Source organism: Ascaphus truei, chromosome 5 (assembly GCF_040206685.1).
Source record: "Ascaphus truei isolate aAscTru1 chromosome 5, aAscTru1.hap1, whole genome shotgun sequence".
NCBI classification, from domain to species: Eukaryota; Metazoa; Chordata; class Amphibia; order Anura; family Ascaphidae; genus Ascaphus; species Ascaphus truei.
This window is the reverse complement of record NC_134487.1, coordinates 290,799,189-290,816,269: the sequence shown is the minus strand read 5'-3', so window position 1 is coordinate 290,816,269 and position 17,081 is coordinate 290,799,189. Positions and strand designations below refer to the sequence as shown.

At 46.7% G+C, this 17,081-nt stretch overlaps 1 protein-coding gene across 1 annotated transcript in view; it reads left to right on the top strand.

Annotated features, from left to right (window-relative positions):
• Nucleotides 1-5,317: 5,317 nt before the first annotated feature.
• CREB3L2 (cAMP responsive element binding protein 3 like 2) overlaps nucleotides 5,318-17,081 on the top strand; it is a 57,793-nt gene continuing 46,029 nt past the window's right edge. Inside the window, exon 1 of the mRNA XM_075602610.1 lies at nucleotides 5,318-5,841. Within this exon, the coding sequence (XP_075458725.1) occupies nucleotides 5,746-5,841 (96 nt within the window). The 5' untranslated portion in view covers nucleotides 5,318-5,745. The remainder of the gene's footprint in view (nucleotides 5,842-17,081) is intronic.

Genomic DNA, 17,081 nt, shown 5'->3' with positions numbered 1-17,081 from the left:
CCCCGCGTCTCTTCCCGGGGCAGGAGCCCCCGCGTCTCTTCCCGGGGCAGGAGCCCCCGCGTCTCTTCCCGGGGCAGGAGCCCCCGCGTCTCTTCCCGGGGCAGGAGCCCCCGCGTCTCTTCCCGAGGCAGGAGCCCCCGCGTCTCTTCCCGGGGCAGGAGCCCCCGCGTCTCTTCCCGGGGCAGGAGCCCCCGCGTCTCTTCCCGGGGCAGGAGCCCCCGTGTCTCGGGTTGAGGAATGAACGCAGGAAACCCTCCCGTGTGCATTCGAGATGCTTAGGTCAGTGATTAGTATCCTGTACACGGGTCACTGTTATCATGTGAAAACTGATGCTCTCTGACCACGTGAGAGGGGGAATAAAGGTCAGACTTGTTCCATTGTCCTTTTAGTGTATTGCAGGGTGTTGTACAATTGGAAGGCGGCTGTGACTTGGTGTGTGACACAATGTGCCATATATACCACTCAATACGACACCTCCCCTGCTGGGAAGCACCTTACTACCCCACCCAAGTGAATGGAGCATAAAAGGGCCATATTTACTAAGCCAGGTTACTCCATAAGGCCCATTAGAAGCCATTCACTTGCGTGGGGCCCTTATTTACTCAGCTGTGCTTGGAAGGGGTCTCATGGAGTAGCACTGCTTAGTAGATATATGGGTTTATTTGTAGGACTGCCACTGAAGGGTTTGCATATTCAGGCCCCTCTGGCACCAAAGGGGTTAACCGCGTTCCCATTGTGGCCCCTAGCAACATACTGTATATTGGAGCACTCGGCCATGTAACAACGTGCTTGTTCTAATAATTTTTTTTTACAGTCACCTCATAATGAAAGGTGGGTTCACCCTTTCCGTGCCAGAGAGGCCAGCAATGCCTTGCAACGTTTTAGGTGGTTTTTTAAAGCAATATCTTCCATGCCGCCAGTTTTTAAACGTCCCTATCTGATAAAATTCGATCACCCCTTTAAAGCCCCTTTTAAAAAAAGAATACATATTCATTTTCTTCTGGTGGTGCCTGTGCTTCCCATTTATCTCTTTGGCCAGCGATGGCAACATCCTTCCACAATTCACGTGTACATATAATGGTTTACAAACAGTCTTATCTCAGGTAATGATAAAAAAACACCTTAATGCATTTGGTTACATGAACACGTTAAACATGGAATACTAATAAGTGCCTATGTTTTTTATTAGAAAATTAATCAGTTATATATAACCTATTACACTAGCCACTGATATTAGTTCACTTACGTACTGGAGGTAGCCATTACCAGTCCTCAAGGGCCACCAAGAGGTCAGGTTACAATATCCCTGCTTCAGCACAGGTGGCTCAATCTGAGCCACCTGTGCTGAAGCAGGGATATCCTGAAAACATGACCTGTTGGTGGCCCTTGACGACTGGTATTGGCCACCCCCTGGACTAGAGGGCTTGTCACTATAAATACAAGATGACTCTACTGAACTATTTTTCATCCAGTCGCAACAATGTAACAACCGTGCACACCATACACAGGGAGCATGTGGCTGCTTACACCAGGGCCCGGTGTTTAACACGCCCAGCACCCTGGATAATCCCAATTAGGAAAGGGTGGGTTGTGGATTAACAAATATTCTCACTGCACATCCCTTCCACACTGCATCTCAATCACAGTTCCCCCTCCAATAGCCTCACACCGGTCTGAGTTTCATGACAACAGCAGCGGGCATCTCTAGCGTGTCCTGGCCTCAATCAATTTGAATGTACAGTATATGTTTATATAAATAAGTCCACTTTACAGAATTATAATACGGGGGGGGGATAAAACAGGAAATTACACAATGGATATTAGGGGAGGGGAGTTCCACAGGTAAGAAAAATATAACTGTTTTTGGGAGGTTAGTGGCCCCTCCCCCTCCAGGTTTAAGCTTGCCCCTCCCCCCCCCAAGGTTTAAGCTTGCCCCTCCCCCCCCAAGGTTTAAGCTTGCCCCTCCCCCCCCAAGGTTTAAGCTTGCCCCTCCCCCCCCCAAGGTTTAAGCTTGCCCCTCCCCCCCCCAAGGTTTAAGCTTGCCCCTCCCCCCCCCAAGGTTTAAGCTTGCCCCTCCCCCCCCCAAGGTTTAAGTTTGCCCCTCCTCCCCCCAAGGTTTAAGCTTGCCCCTCCCCCCCCCCAAGGTTTAAGCTTGCCCCTCCCCCCCCCCCCAAGGTTTAAGCTTGCCCCTCCTCACCTTCCAGTTGACAGGTCAGTTTCATTTTGCTGGGTTACGACAGATCCAATGTGATCATTCTTCTTGTAATTATACAGGTAAATAAGAATTTTAACTCAGGGAGTGTTAGGACCTGCTAACGGTCATGCCCTGAAAGTGGCAGCAGGCTTAAGACGCTTTGGCCAAAGGGTTAAACTAAATGACCCTTTTTTCAAGAGAATATATAGGTATTGCACTGTGTATTTTTGTCACATTGGAAGTAGCTTTGGGCTTCTTTGTTTGTTTTTGTTGTATACATTTAGCCACACCCACTAGCACTCCTTTTGGCACATATATATATATATATATATATATATATATATATATATATCTATATCTATCTATCTATCTATCTATCTATCTATCTATCTATCTATATATATATATATATATATATATATATATATATATATATATTATGTGGCAATGTTTGGGGTTTCTCAGAGCTTGTTGGGTATCTGTGTGTTTAAGGAAAATATACATTGTTTTTTTTTAATCTGTAGTATTTAGAAATGTCATTGTACATGGGGAAGGTTGTCAGCAAAAATGTTAACCCCTTTATTGCTGAGAGATTACCAGGGCGTGATGCTGGCCCAGTGATGACAAACAGGTTATTGGGGCCTTGTGCTATTTATAGATGTTACATCTTAATGCTCTTTAACTCCACTGCATGAATTGACTCTAAGACACATGGTATACATGGATTAACTCAATGATACACATGGTATACATGCATTGGATCAATGATACACATATGTTATCTCCTACAGATTTTCTGTGAGTCTTACTGATTTTTAACATCAGGAGTATCACTGATAAAAATGTGTACATTTTCATTAAAATGCAATTTTTTGGCTCAGCGCCTCAAAAACTCACCGTTTCCGCACTACGTCTCCAGATACTCGGTCTAAATACAGGTACACGGACGTATACAATGATTTACAGAAATATGCTGCACACACCCGTAGAGGTACATCCATATCCATATATGCTTACATACTGGGAACTTGTATACTTCCCGGTTAACCCCTTCAGTTTCAAAGGGGCCTGTTGTACATTGCTTTGCTGTGTGTCGCAGACCCAGAATACATAGAATGATACCACAATTCAGGTGAAATCGCTCCGTATATTAAACATTTACACTAATATAAAATCCATACCTCAGAGAGCTCCCAAGTTTCATCTCTGTATTCAATGTTCTCTTTTTTTATTGCGCAGATAACCCAAAGGTCAGCGCGGATCAATACGCTGAGCGATTGGGGCTACTGCCCAAGTGCTTCATGCTGCGTTGATATTATGCTGAGTATGCCATGTTACATAACAATTACATGTATTGCCTGCAAATGTGACTGTATTCAAACTAGTGCGTGGGGTTAGGGGGGAGGTTAACCATGAAACAGGACATGCTGCTTACACATAAGGCCCGGCCATGGTGCTTTCGCCTGCGCTGAGGCGTGCGGAGGCGGTGGGAAAGCGGGCGCTTTCCTTGGCCGTTGGGGGGCGTCCTTAGGGGGCGTCACGGAGCTGGTACGCCCTAATTTCACGAACCGCTCACATGACCTGCGTCGCGCCAAGAAATCAGTTTCAACTGATTTCTTGCGCAACGCGCGCCCCGTCCTGCCTACGCCCACGTGCGGCCGCACGGTCTATGGGCGCGATCACTGCCTTAAGGCAGTCTGATCGCGCCCCGTGCGGACGCCTCCGCGCGGTCTTCCATACCATGGACTCAGCCTGAGGCCTCGTCCAGGGTGGCGCTGAGCGGGCGCGCTCACGCTCGCCACGATGAGACACATTGCGACTGTGTGTGGCCAGCGAGAGCGGACGGGCGCGCCTGCTCGGTGCTTGGCTGCTTGCCGAGCAAGCAAATGTGAATTTTCTGCTCGCAAGCGCGTCACGTGAGCGGTTCGCCCCCTCCGTGACATCGTGGCCGCGCCCCCAGACGCGCGCACCTAGCCGGCCATGAATCGACTGGCCGAGTACGGTGCAGCGCACGAGAGCCAGCGCGCCCATTCCCTACCTGGCCGCGGCCTAAGGCTGCGTCCACGCTGCCGCTGAATGCGCTTTGTGCGTTTACTTCAGTGAAGGTGAATCTGCACGGCCACACTCACGCGGCGTGCGCTCGTGCACGAGCACGTACGCTCTCCCAAGCTCGGAGCTTAGGGAGACAAAGAAAATTGATTTTTGAAGCGCGCTCAGCAGCAGTGAATCCACACAGCCACACATTTAACACACAGAAATAGCCCCGACCCACGCCCTCCCACTTGCAAAATTATGCAGGACAGCCGGTCAGCGTGGCCGCAGCCTAAATCCCTTTACCTTAGTGGGACAGATTAAACCTTTTGAAGTATTATATTTTTCTAATTCTCTTTTCTTCAGTAGACACAACAGGGCTCAGTTTGACCTAAAGATATATTATAGAGTGTATTCCTGCCATCCCTGATGATGTAATATATTTGGGGCAGAGGTCTCACAGGCTTCAATGGAGTCTCCCCGATACAAATCAATGTTTTTCCATAAAGATAACATTTTTTTTTGTTGGTCAAAACCACCAGATCCCACTGTTTTATTCTAATTTTGAACCAATTTGGAATGCATTGCACGCTCCTTCAGCAAAGCAGGGGTTAATGTATGTATCCCAAGTCAGCATTGTGTGTGTACAGCCCTGTGTATTTTATATACACAATATAATATATTCCTGCATATAGTAATCCCTAGAATAAAATGCACACTCAGCCAATTTAGAACCCAGGGAAAAGGGGTGGATCCTATTTTGTGTTGGTCTCGCAGATATTCTTGTCCTTATTTGATTGGCCGCGCCATCTTACGTTGCACTCCTATTGGCCCTGGGAAGTGTCACTCAAAGCTTCGGCCCCCACCTTCTCTGCGAAGGCATAACAAGACATTCTCTTTGTATTGGTTAACGGGATTGTCAGTTACCCGTGGCTCCGCCTGCATTCCAATAGCTTTCTACCGCCCACCCCCCGAGGGCATCAGGCTGTCTCTGATTGGTTGTTGATATAGAGGTAAGTAGCAGCTCTAGCGCTGATTGGTTGACCCTGGAATGGGGGGCGTGGTTTAGCTGCTGGGTGGAGGTGTTGCCCAGGTTTGGCTGTCAGTCTGAGTCTGGGCACGGATTAGAGCACATCCTAGTGTTGTGCACTCACTCCTATTACCCTGAGCTCCCACTGGACCTTATTGAGACTTCACATATGGAGCAGAAAGCTTAACTGCATACCCCCCCCACCACTTTATTCCTCCAAGCTGTGCATTAACCTCACAGAATAGTAAATATTAGGCTTATCAACCCAAAGTGAAGTTACTTTTTTGTTGGTTTTTTTTTTTTAGGTCAATGCAGGAAAAGTCCCTTTAAACTGCAGCTGACACCTTTTTATGCAGCTGTACCTGGGATGCCCAGGCTGCTGTGAGTGAGGATCCACAGGCTTTTCCATCCCAGTCATCTCTGTTACCATTCCCACTATCGGTATATATATTGATATATTTGTTGGTTTATTGACTATATCTGACTGGCCATGGAAATACTGGAGAGCGGGGACCCGGTGATGCAGTGGGATCGGAAACTCAGCGAGCTGTCTGAGGTCGCCGAGAGCGACTCGCTCTACAACACGGTGAGAAACGTACATTTTTTTCTTTATTTGTTTTTATTTTTTATTTTTTTCCCGTGGGGAGTTGCTGACGCCTTTTAATGTGGTTGTGCTGGGCTGTTGCGAAAAATCGTCGTAGAAATGTGGCGGAAATATACGACAAAGCGGCGTACAGGCGATAAATTAATCTTTCGACCCTCCCCACTGTCCCTGTCGGAGCGGTGTCGCTGACCGCTGTCGCATGGGTTACAGCTTAATTATAACGGGTCAGCTGGACATCGGTGTCAAGAGAAATTAGGTCTACAAAGTGCGCTGAATATTTTGAAGTCATGTAGGTAAATATAAATATAGAATGTGTGTGTGTGTGTGTGTGTGTGTGTGTGTGTGTGTATATATATATCTATATATCTATATATAGATATATATATATATATATATCTATATATATCTTTTGTTTGCCCAGTTTTGCCTTCATTCTTTCCCTGCCTGTACTGGCTTTTGTAAGGGGAGGCGTGCAGATGTTGAGACTGCACAGCTGGATGGGAGCCAGCAGGAGCTGTACAGCTGTATATACAGTAGGAGGCCTGAGATGGCTTAAGGAGTTAATAAATCTGTGTCTGTCTGTCCTATATATTCAAAAATAAATAGACGATACTGTTCTGTGGCTAACGAAATGCTTTTATTTGTGCGAGCTTTCGAGATACACTGATCTCTTCCGACGATGTTACAATGAATGAAGCCAAATAAGGTTTTAACTTTAAAACAGTCCATACTGGAATGTGATCTGTGATATATACATACACTGATTTCTTTCTCGATCCCAGTTTCATATTGTAACAGTCTTCTGTAAAAGTGTGTGTATATGTATATATCTATATCTATATCTAGCAATGTTTGGGGTTTCTCAGAGCTTGTTGGGTATCTGTGTGTTTAAGGAAAATATACATTGGTTTTTTTAATCTGTAGTATTTAGAAATGTCATTGTACATGGGGAAGGGTGTGTGTGTGTGTGTGTGTGTGTGTGTGTGTGTGTGTGTGTGTGTGTGTGTGTGTGTGTGTGTGTGTGTGTGTGTGTGTGTGTGTGTGTGTGTGTGTATATATGTATTACACAATACTTTTATGCCATTGTACAATTGGGGCAATCTATGTTTTCTATAGGCACCAATGACCACACATCAGTCTGGTTTACCAACTACCAGTTTATGGTTTCTATAGTGGCTAACATTTGTACTGTACATACGTAATTGTACCTAATAAGACTTGTGTTTGCTGAGTTTCCTCTGTTCCCAGCTCTCTGTGAGCAGGGAATATTGAGCAGGGAATATTGAGAGCGCCTTTGTTTTTACGCCTGATCCTATTGGTTGATACTCGGAGCCGTTAGCAAATCAGCTGGGGCATGAATGACCTATTTACCATGTGTGGGGTTGTGGCCTGTCTGCTGTATGTACTATGTAATGTGCGGTGTGTGTGTATATTGATGTCGCTGGTTCTGCATACATTATTACGTATTGTTAACCTGTGTTTACCAGGTTACACACATCAATCTTATTTTCACGGCTATCCTTGTGGGGAAATATAGAATCGGCATTACATGTGTGAACTGTGATGGGACTGTATAGGGGACTTTATGGGTACCTTTACAGCAGGGATGGGCCCTTATGTCTGTGTGTGTCCATACATGCCTGTTTAGCTCTGTAGGTATGTAGGCCTGTATATGGCTCTGTGCGCCTCTGGCACTACAGATCACTGTATATATTAACTCCTACAGTGCCAGAGGAGCTCGATATGCATTGCTGAAAGGTTTTAACTTAACCCCCCCTCGTTAAGTTTCTTCTCATTTTTATGGGATGGGGAGGTTTATGCCACATCGGGATACGTTTTTGACACCTAGTTTGATACATTATAATATGAGCAAAAGTTTTCCTGGTGCTGTATCGCTATATTGGTGCAATGCCCTTTAATATCTAAAGGTAGCTCAGTTCTGGATCATCCCTGTCTTTGAAGTGGGAGAGCTCTGTTAGATTCCCAGTATCAGCCACTTGTGAATTTGGGCAAAAAAACTTCTCCCTGTGCCTCATGTATGTATGTATGTATGTATGTATGTCTTTGTATAGCGCCATTAATGTACATAGCGCTTCCCAGTAGTAATACACGTGACAATCATATAAATAACAAATACAAATAACAGATCATGGGAATAAGTGCGTCAGACTTAAAAGTTAACATTTACGAAGAATCCCTGCTCTGAAGAGATTACAATCTAATTGCTATCCAAAATTAGATCGTAAGCTCTACGAAGCAGGCACTCATTGTGCCTGCAACATTCTGAGTGAAGCACTGTGTACACGGTCAGCGCCATATAGACAAACAAATATCATTGCACTCAGTCCAAAATGTATGTCGGTTTAACTGCAAAATACGCTCTGTGTGTTCCATCTCCCCCTGCCCCGGTTAGTGAGCAACAGGGGAACCGTTATTAATCCATTATTTTGTATTCACTTAAATGGATTATTGTATTTCTAACTCTATTGAATGAAGGCCTGTGTGTGGGGAGTCTGGGTTTGTATGTACAGTGTAGGATTATGTATCTGTGCGTGTTTGTGTTTACACCAGCGGTGCACAAACTGGTGGGCGTGGCAGATTTTTTTTGGGGGGGTGGGAGGGGCGGTTGCAGATGTCCCGCGCTCTTCCCCAAGGCATTTAAATGAAATGCCGGGGGGACCGCATGAGGTCTCTGCAACTTCTACTTACCGGGATTCAGCCAGCTTCAGGACGCCTGACCATGGCAACGCGGCGTCATGTGACATCACGGTTGCCTTGGTAACGTGATGCCACGTGACACGACCCCAGTGCGTTATTTGACGCCGCACGAGGTATGGGGACAGGGGTGGGAGCGCACAACGGAGGAGAGCAGGCAGGGGGGCGCAGCAAAAAAAGTTTGCGCGCCCCTGGTGTACACGTCTGGGTCTGTATGTGGTTCTGTGGGTGTTTATCTGCGTGTCTACACATGTGGTTGTGTGTCTGTATATGTGTGTACACGTGTCTGGGTCTGCGTGTGCACCTCACATATGTAGACGAGCTGTGTGATGGAATTTTTGGCAGAGGTACATTGTGTCTGGGATAAATCACACTGACATCATTCCCAGTTTGCTCCTTCAGGCGTTTTCCCGACAGTGTTATCCAACAAAAGATGGCCCTGCCATCAATGTTTATTCAACACCTCCGCATTCATTTACCGTTTATATTTGGCATTTTCCAAGAACATGCTAGGAAGTGACAATGGGGGAAAAGACATAATGCTTAAAAACACATAAAGCCACAAAATCAAAACGACAGCACTGGCAATCATGTGGTTACTTTAATTTATATTTAATCTGGATTGGCAGTATATACAGATATTCAATATGGTTACACCCTGTATTAAGGCACCGTGTTTTAATCCCTTCTTTGGCTGAATGGTTTGTTGCAATGTTACGAAACTAGTTTGTTTATCAATAGGGTGAATAGTTAAAATAAATAACGAAGTCAGATTCTCTGCAGCTACAGAGACAAAACGGGGTTCTCTTGCCTATTAAATGATCCACCTCACATGTTTTTATAGGATTTTACAAGAGCAATTCAGGGATGGCTGCAAAGAGGAATGCAGATGATGCTTAACACTGGGATATGGACCCTCCGTGATCCCCCCCCCCCCCCCCCTCCAGCGGGCTGGAGTAAGATGAGATGAAAAGGATGCACATAAATTAAACTTTGGGGAGGAAAGTAGAACATGGAAACACTGCATTTGAATTGACAGTAAAAAGAGAATGGCATTGTTTTAATACTATTATTTAGCGTAGCTTTCACCATGGTGTAAAAGGGGGATGTCTGGATTAAAAATAAATAAATAACAAGCTAGAGGTACAACCATGCAAAAAACACAGCGACTGCTTTAGATTGTTAGCTCTGTGACACAGAACTGTCTGCGATGTTGAGCTGCCTGGGTTGGAAATCTGGTAAGTAACCCCAGTTGCCCATACACCTGTGTTTGTGCAAACTGCGGGTCCCCGTCTCCTGCACCCCTGGCCGGCTGGATTCGTGGTGTTTGTGGGAAATGTGTAATCGACTTTGTACCAAAAACAAAAAAAGCCATGTCAATATATCCTAAACCCAGCGTGCCGGTATTTCTTCTGCATGCAGAATACAGCTGCATCTCGGGACTCGCCATGTAAAGGTCTTGAGATGCAGCTGTGAGTGACCAAGACTAATAAAGACTTCTTACTGCATCAGAGCGGTAAAGAGAGAACGTTTGCAGAGAGAGTGTTAGGACTTGCAAAAGTGCACACCTTGGCGGCGTTTGCGAGCTTACTATGCTTTGGTCACTTATGAGCGAGAAACAGATAAGTATTTAAGTATACGATTTGTCAAGTTGGATGTATCATTTGGGGCTTTCTATCTATCTTTTGTTTTGTGGGTTTGCCTACTTTTAGAAAACTCTAAACTTCTGGGGTGGGGGGCTATACTGGAGCGAAGAATCAGATGGAAGTGGGGGAGGGGGGGGTCGGTACTCTTTAGTTTGCGTCACTGGTATTCCAAGTGATCACGTGGTTAGGATCCCGGAAGTCCGGTGACACCCAGCTTTCCAGTGCAGAACGGTCCGGTGACACCCAAGTTTCCCTGAACATCATTAAAAAAAAAAAAAAAATGTTAAAATGTTGAGTTAACTTTATTCTGGGGGTCTCACTGAGTTATCCAGGGGACCTCCTTATTGCCCATAAAGTTTAAATCTCCTGCATAAGAATACCCATCTGGTATAACAATATGGTTCCCGTGACCAACACGAAGATACAACATCACAGGCGGTGATGTCACAGCCTTTTATTGGGTGATTTCCCCCCCACCCCCCCTCCCCCCAGCACCCACTAACCTGTGTGATTTTTTTGTTTTTGTTTTTACATGTACCGGAAATAATAAAAACTCCACTTTCTCGGCAACTCCAGATCAAATAAAGTTAAAAGCAGAAAGAAAACAAACCATTTGTGGCGAACAGAGATTTCTGCGGCCAGGTGTGCTTGGGAGGCATAGCCACGCGTTGCAGGCAGCACAAGCCGTGAAAGGGTTAAAGCTGCAGTTCAGTCTTTTTTTTTTTTTTTTACATTTATTTTTTGTACTTCAATAGTTTCATGTGGGCAATCTCTACCTAAAGCACTGCATAGCTGCCGGTCAATTCGTTCTCCGTCTATTGATCGGCAAAGTTTGGCGACATCTTTAAATATGGGGAATGTACAGTAAATCATTGCTATAGGAACAAGCATGCTTGTTAAAATAGAATACAAGAAAATTGGTCTTTCAAAGTTGTTGTTTTTTAAAACAGAAAATGCTAAAAGTATTTTTTCTTACTACAGAACTGATTTATTAAAAAAAAAACACACATGCAGGATATTGCCTGAACTGCAGCTTTAAGCATTTCTGTACACGTGAAACCAAACAATGCAGATGGTAGAATCGTCTCTTTACCCCTTTTTTCCGTTGGATATTGAATGGGAAACGGGGATAAAAGATTAAAATGCTGAATATTGCCAGCTGTTGTGCAGCCGTAGCAGTGAGGCGGTTGAGAACGAATTTGAATGTAACCACATCGGGGTTTAAATAGCGTTCCACGCTTTGTTTCGCTGCCCGTTTCCCGTTCCGCCGTTTCATTCTTCAAAGCTGCAGAGCCCTTGAGATCTGGGGAATAAAGGTGCTGTCCCACTCCTCCCCGTTGCACTGCTGATCCCCCTCCTGATAGCAAAGGTGGTCAATCCTTCGGAAGCCACCATGACATAGCCACGACATTGTGGGGGTCTGGCACTCCAGGGGTTACTTTCTGGGCTTTCTGCTCATTTTCTGGGGCAGGTTGTGTCCTGCGCACTGATGGGGATCTCGCCGGCAGAAGAACGGAGGGGGGGGGGGGTTGGTCTGCTTTTCCGTGCCCGGTATCAGTGATGATGCGGTCACGTGCCGGAGGGGGTGGTGGCGGCACATAAAGGGTTAAAAGGTTAACGCTAGCTAATGGCATTTTTATTTTGGGTTCTATTTCACACTGCACAGCCAGCAACCACCCCGCACTGAGGCCCAAAAGGTCGAAACAGCTGTCTGTGAGTAGGTTTGCTGGGTGTGCACTTCTTGAACCCAGCTGTTTAATACAGCAGGCATAAGCTTATAGGAGTCCATGTTAAATTATATTGAGAAGTAAAGAGTGACACTCTGTGCTCATTTGCCTGTCATTACCCAGAATCCCTGGCTGCAGTGGAACCACTGTTTGCTAAGCGATAATAGGGAAAAGAAGGGTTGCGGAGCTGTCCGAGACATGCCAATACACCATGTGGTATTTTCATTTGCTGTATTTTAGGGGTTTGTGTTTGCTGTGCGGTGGGGGATTTCTGTCACTTTTACTCGCCATAACTAACTTTGCGTCAGGTTAAAAATGCAATCCTGGCTGTGGTTAGCATTACAGGGACTTGCAGAAAGTAGAGGCTTCACGGAAAACCATACATTCGCGAATTTTACCTTGAGTGAGCAGGTTTCTAAGGATACCGCCTACGTTTAGCAGTTGTTTAAAATAAACATTATTTTTAAGTCTATCTGCGGCTGCCCGTTTTAAAATAGTTTGTTACCACATGGCTTTCCCACAAAGCATAGTCTTGCTGTGTCTGCAGCCTGCGCGGTGCCAGCCGTAATCTCCGAGGCTTCTAATAACAGAGACTGTTAAATATATCTCTCTGGGCAGAAACCAAATCCAGCAACACTTCCATTGTGGGGGCAGAAAAGGGAGGAAGAGAGGTTCCTCAACCCCCCCTACCCCCCCAGCAGGATAGGATCACATCTCTAAAACCCTGATAAGAGAGGCCCCGGTCACACCTATTATTTTTACTCTGACAGTAGTGGTACTGTGACTGATTTAAAAAAAAAAAAAAAAAAAAAAAACTTTTGATAAGTGTTGTACATTAGGGCAGCGGTTCTCCACACCGCCCGCTCGCCCTCCCCCAAACAGGTCAGGTTTTCAGGATAACCCTGCTTCAGCACAGGTGGCTCAGTGGTTGTCAAAGACTGAGCCACCTGTGCTGAAGCAGGGACTGAGCCACCTGACCTGTTGATTGGGGGGGAGGGGGTGTCTTGAGGACTGGAGTTGGCCATCTCTGCCCTGAGGACCATTTCAGATCTAAAAGCGGTCCTTCTGGATCATGCTTCACTTGCTACGTCCCGCTCTCTGCGCTGCACGCGCGCCTGCAGCTCTGATCCCCGGTATGCAGTGAGCTGTAGGGGGAAAGACGGAGGGCATGATGGAGGTGGGGTGGGGGGACGGGGCGCTGCCATGGCGTCACCCGGCAGGTTCGCCCTCATTGGCTGAACCACCGGAGGGCGTGGCCACAGCGCTCATGGCCAGTATTGATCTCAATTTTGTTGTCTTCAAGAAAAAGTAGTGGGCGGCTCTTGTCCCTGCAGCACCCGCTAAGGCTGCGCTTATACAGCCGACGACGCGACCGATGTCACCCATCGCCGTCGCGATGAGTTGTATTTGAAGTTTAGGCGATGTCGCTGGCTGACGTCATTAAGGGGAGGGCAGAGGCACGGAGAAGCTCCCGATTGGCCGCACGGGGAGACAGTCGCCGAAAAAATCAAATATCATTGACTCCCAGATTTCTGGTAGCACTGTTGCTTTGTCGCCGTCGTGTGCACTATAAGCGCCGGCGACAATGCATTTGTTTTGCCGCAACGGCGTGTCGCCGGCACTATAAGCGCAGCGGCGACCTGGCCTTACACTGCTTGTGTACATTACACGCCGTGTTCACCTGGAATGACTGCCCAGCTGCTGGGGACTCGCTCTGTTCACCCAGATATGCTTCACACGTTTACTGCAAGGCATACACTACAACTGTGGGTCTCAACCCTCCCCCCCCCCCGGTCAGGTTTTCAGGATATCCCTGCTTCAGCACAGGTGGCTCCATCCATGGCTTCCTGCTTCAGCACAGGTGGCTCAGTTGATGCTGCGATATCATGAAAACCTGACCTGTTGGTCGCTCTTTAAGACACTCTTCTCAACACTACCGAACAGAGGGTTATTTTCATGGGATGTGGCCCGATTGCGTTGTGGGGTTCTAATTCCTTTCAGCAGCCACTTCTGGGGTGCAGCTTCCTCTCCTGTTTGATTTTTCTTGTTGCTCTTACAGTACTATAACTCCCTGCATTCTCTATTTTATAAAGCCTTGGGGGAAGGGGAAAAAAAACCACACCCATCCTACAGCGAAGGGGTTAATTGTTTCTATGCTGCATGCCCAGTTTCTAACATCTGTTCTAACACTGCAGGAATTCTTCCATGTGACTCATGGGCCGGGTGGGAGGAACACGGCTTTTTCCCAGGCTGGAATTTAAACCCAGTGGCTGCTTTCTCACTCCTAATTTTCACTGGAATGCATCAAAAATGGGCCCTAGTGCTGTCATTGCTCTGGAGCGATGTCAGCTGGGAGTTGTTTACCAGCAGATGGACCGGGAATGTGTATATTAACATGCGATTTGTTCCTGCCCTGATCCAGTGCAGGGTTAATCCCCAATAGAGGGGCTTGCAAGACGTATACTAAGGCCGTGTCCAAAGTGCAGGCTACGGCGCGAAACAAACACTAGTACGCCAATGCATTTGCGCGTGGTGTGCGCGCTACAGGAAGAGCAGCGCTTCGCAATACAAACAAGTTTGTATTTCAAGCGCGACACCGGGTCACGGAGGAGCGCGGACGCTAGCGCGTTCTACTACGGATGCGGCCTACGGCTGGGGCCATGGTGCCTTCGCCCGCGCCGAGGTGTGCGGAGGCTGGGAAGTGACCCACCTATTGCCAAAGTGGCCGACCTACACAGTTGGTGCAAAAAATAAACCTCCACCAGGTTGACACAGGAAGAAATTGAGCTGAAAGGAATAGGATGTGTGTTGCAGTCAGGGGTTAAGTATCCCTCTCTCTGCAAATGCTGCTTTATTTATTTTTTTACTCTAGTGTGAAATCCCTCAATGGTTTTCTGTTCCGGAGAGAGTGCTACAAAATGTAAATACTGTGTAATATGCATTTTGTGATCAATAATAAAGTTCAAGTAATTTGTGTGTCTATATATCTCTATCTATCTGTAACATACATGAGACCCTCCGTGTATATCCCCGGCTCTGTAATGGCAACAAGGGTGGCATTGTCGGGGTAACAGCAGGACTAGTGTTTGCTGGGGGCAGGCACAGCCGGGCACTCGGTGCTGAGGGGGCAGAATTAAAAGGGCGAGACAACCAACAAAGGAGCTTTGAGAGAGGAGGAGAAAGGGAGCGTGTGTTTAAGAGCGGTCCAGATGTGAGATGTCATTGTGCGTCTGCTGGGGGAGGGAGGAGGCGGGAGGCGTTGCACCCCTCCGTGAGGGGTGCATCCCCCCCCAGGGAGTGTCCCAGACTTGCTCAGGCCTGGCACACATCTGGAAAAAGATGTCCCTCCTTCTGAACGCAGAAAGCGGCTTTGTTGTGATTTTTCTTTCAATGTTATTTAAAGCCCTGGTCCCATTTGGCAATTTACCAATATATACAGTAAATAAAATGACCACTTGTGGTGCATCTGCATGTCGGAGAAAGGTCTGCAACCCTGTTTTAATCATTTTTTATTGTACCCACCATAACTTTTTCTTAATGTCTCAATATACACTGGATTTTCAGTGAACAGGAAGAAGCCTGATCCTGCAATGCTTGGATCCCACTTTAAAAAAAGATGTGGTAAATGAAAATGTATTTAACATCAAGATAATATAAGTTTATGCAAGAACAATGAACTTGTGGTGGCCAACAGAAGAAATTCCATGAAGGAGAGGTTAGGAGACCGGTGTAGAAGATCCGACACACTACTTGACTTGAGGGCCAGCCTCCTGCATGATGTTTTCTACGCTGTGAGAACATAGTCCGAAGCTCAGGCCGTTTTGAACAGTTATCAGAGGGCAGCAGCGATGGCTTCCTAATGAGATTAGGCTGAGAACGGAAACACTCTAATGTAACCCCACCCCTGTCTGCTATCAGCACAGGACATGGCCCCCTTAAGCATTACATTCCACTGGACCACGTGCCTGTGCTTAGCCAGTGGAATGACAGTTGGTGACAGTTGGAAAGGGATTGCTGAGGGGACTGGGGTGGCAGTTTGTTTTGATATGGTGAGGCTGCTGCAGAACACTCTGCAAGGGCCTGCCCGATCCATGGAGTCAGGAGACTGGTGGATTTTGCTGGCCAGTACAAAGTACAGTGACACGTCAGGGAGCACTGCAACAGCTAAGGGGAGAAATATCAGGATTTAATAGCCAGAGGAAAGAAAGAGATCCCCCTGCATTGTAACAGCCAGAGGAAAGAAGGAGACCCCCCTGTATTGTAACAGCTAGAGGAAAGAAGGAGATCCCCCTGTATTGTAACAGCCAGAGGAAAGAAAGAGATCCCCCTGCATTGTAACAGCTAGAGGAAAGAAGGAGACCCCCCTGTATTGTAACAGCTAGAGGAAAGAAGGAGATCCCCCTGTATTGTAACAGCTAGAGGAAAGAAGGAGACCCCCCTGTATTGTAACAGCTAGAGGAAAGAAGGAGACCCCCCTGTATTGTAACAGCTAGAGGAAAGAAGGAGATCCCCCTGTATTGTAACAGCTGGAGGAAAGACCTTGTAACCCCCCTGTATTGTAACAGCAAGAGGAAAGAAAGAGATCCCCCTGCATTGTAACAGCTAGAGGAAAGAAGGAGACCCCCCTGTATTGTAACAGCTAGAGGAAAGAAGGAGACCCCCCTGTATTGTAACAGCTAGAGGAAAGACCTTGTAACCCCCCCCCCCCTCCCTGCATTGTGACAGCGGTTGTTTTCAAATTAACCTTAAGGTTGTGCTTATAGTGCCGGCGACAGCGACGCGACATTGCGTCAAAACAAATGCATTGCCGCCGTCGCGTGCGCTTATAGTACGTGCGTAAGCCGACGGCTTGATTGTGATTGCTGGAAGTCATCCCCGTTTGATTTTTCCAGCGATCGCAGCCTGCATCTGTTTGAACCCAGAGCGCCAACGAAAGGTTATTGTACAAATACCCTGTCCGATCAGCCGGGCATGTGAACTAATATGCAGGGACTAATGTATATAAAGACAGAGGCGCAGCGTTGGTAATTTGTTTTCGTAGGATTGCAGAAATACTGTGTGTTTATGGGGTAGCCCTGTGTATGTATATCCCTGATCAAAATGATAAAGTAATATAAAGTTTGTTATAATTCCT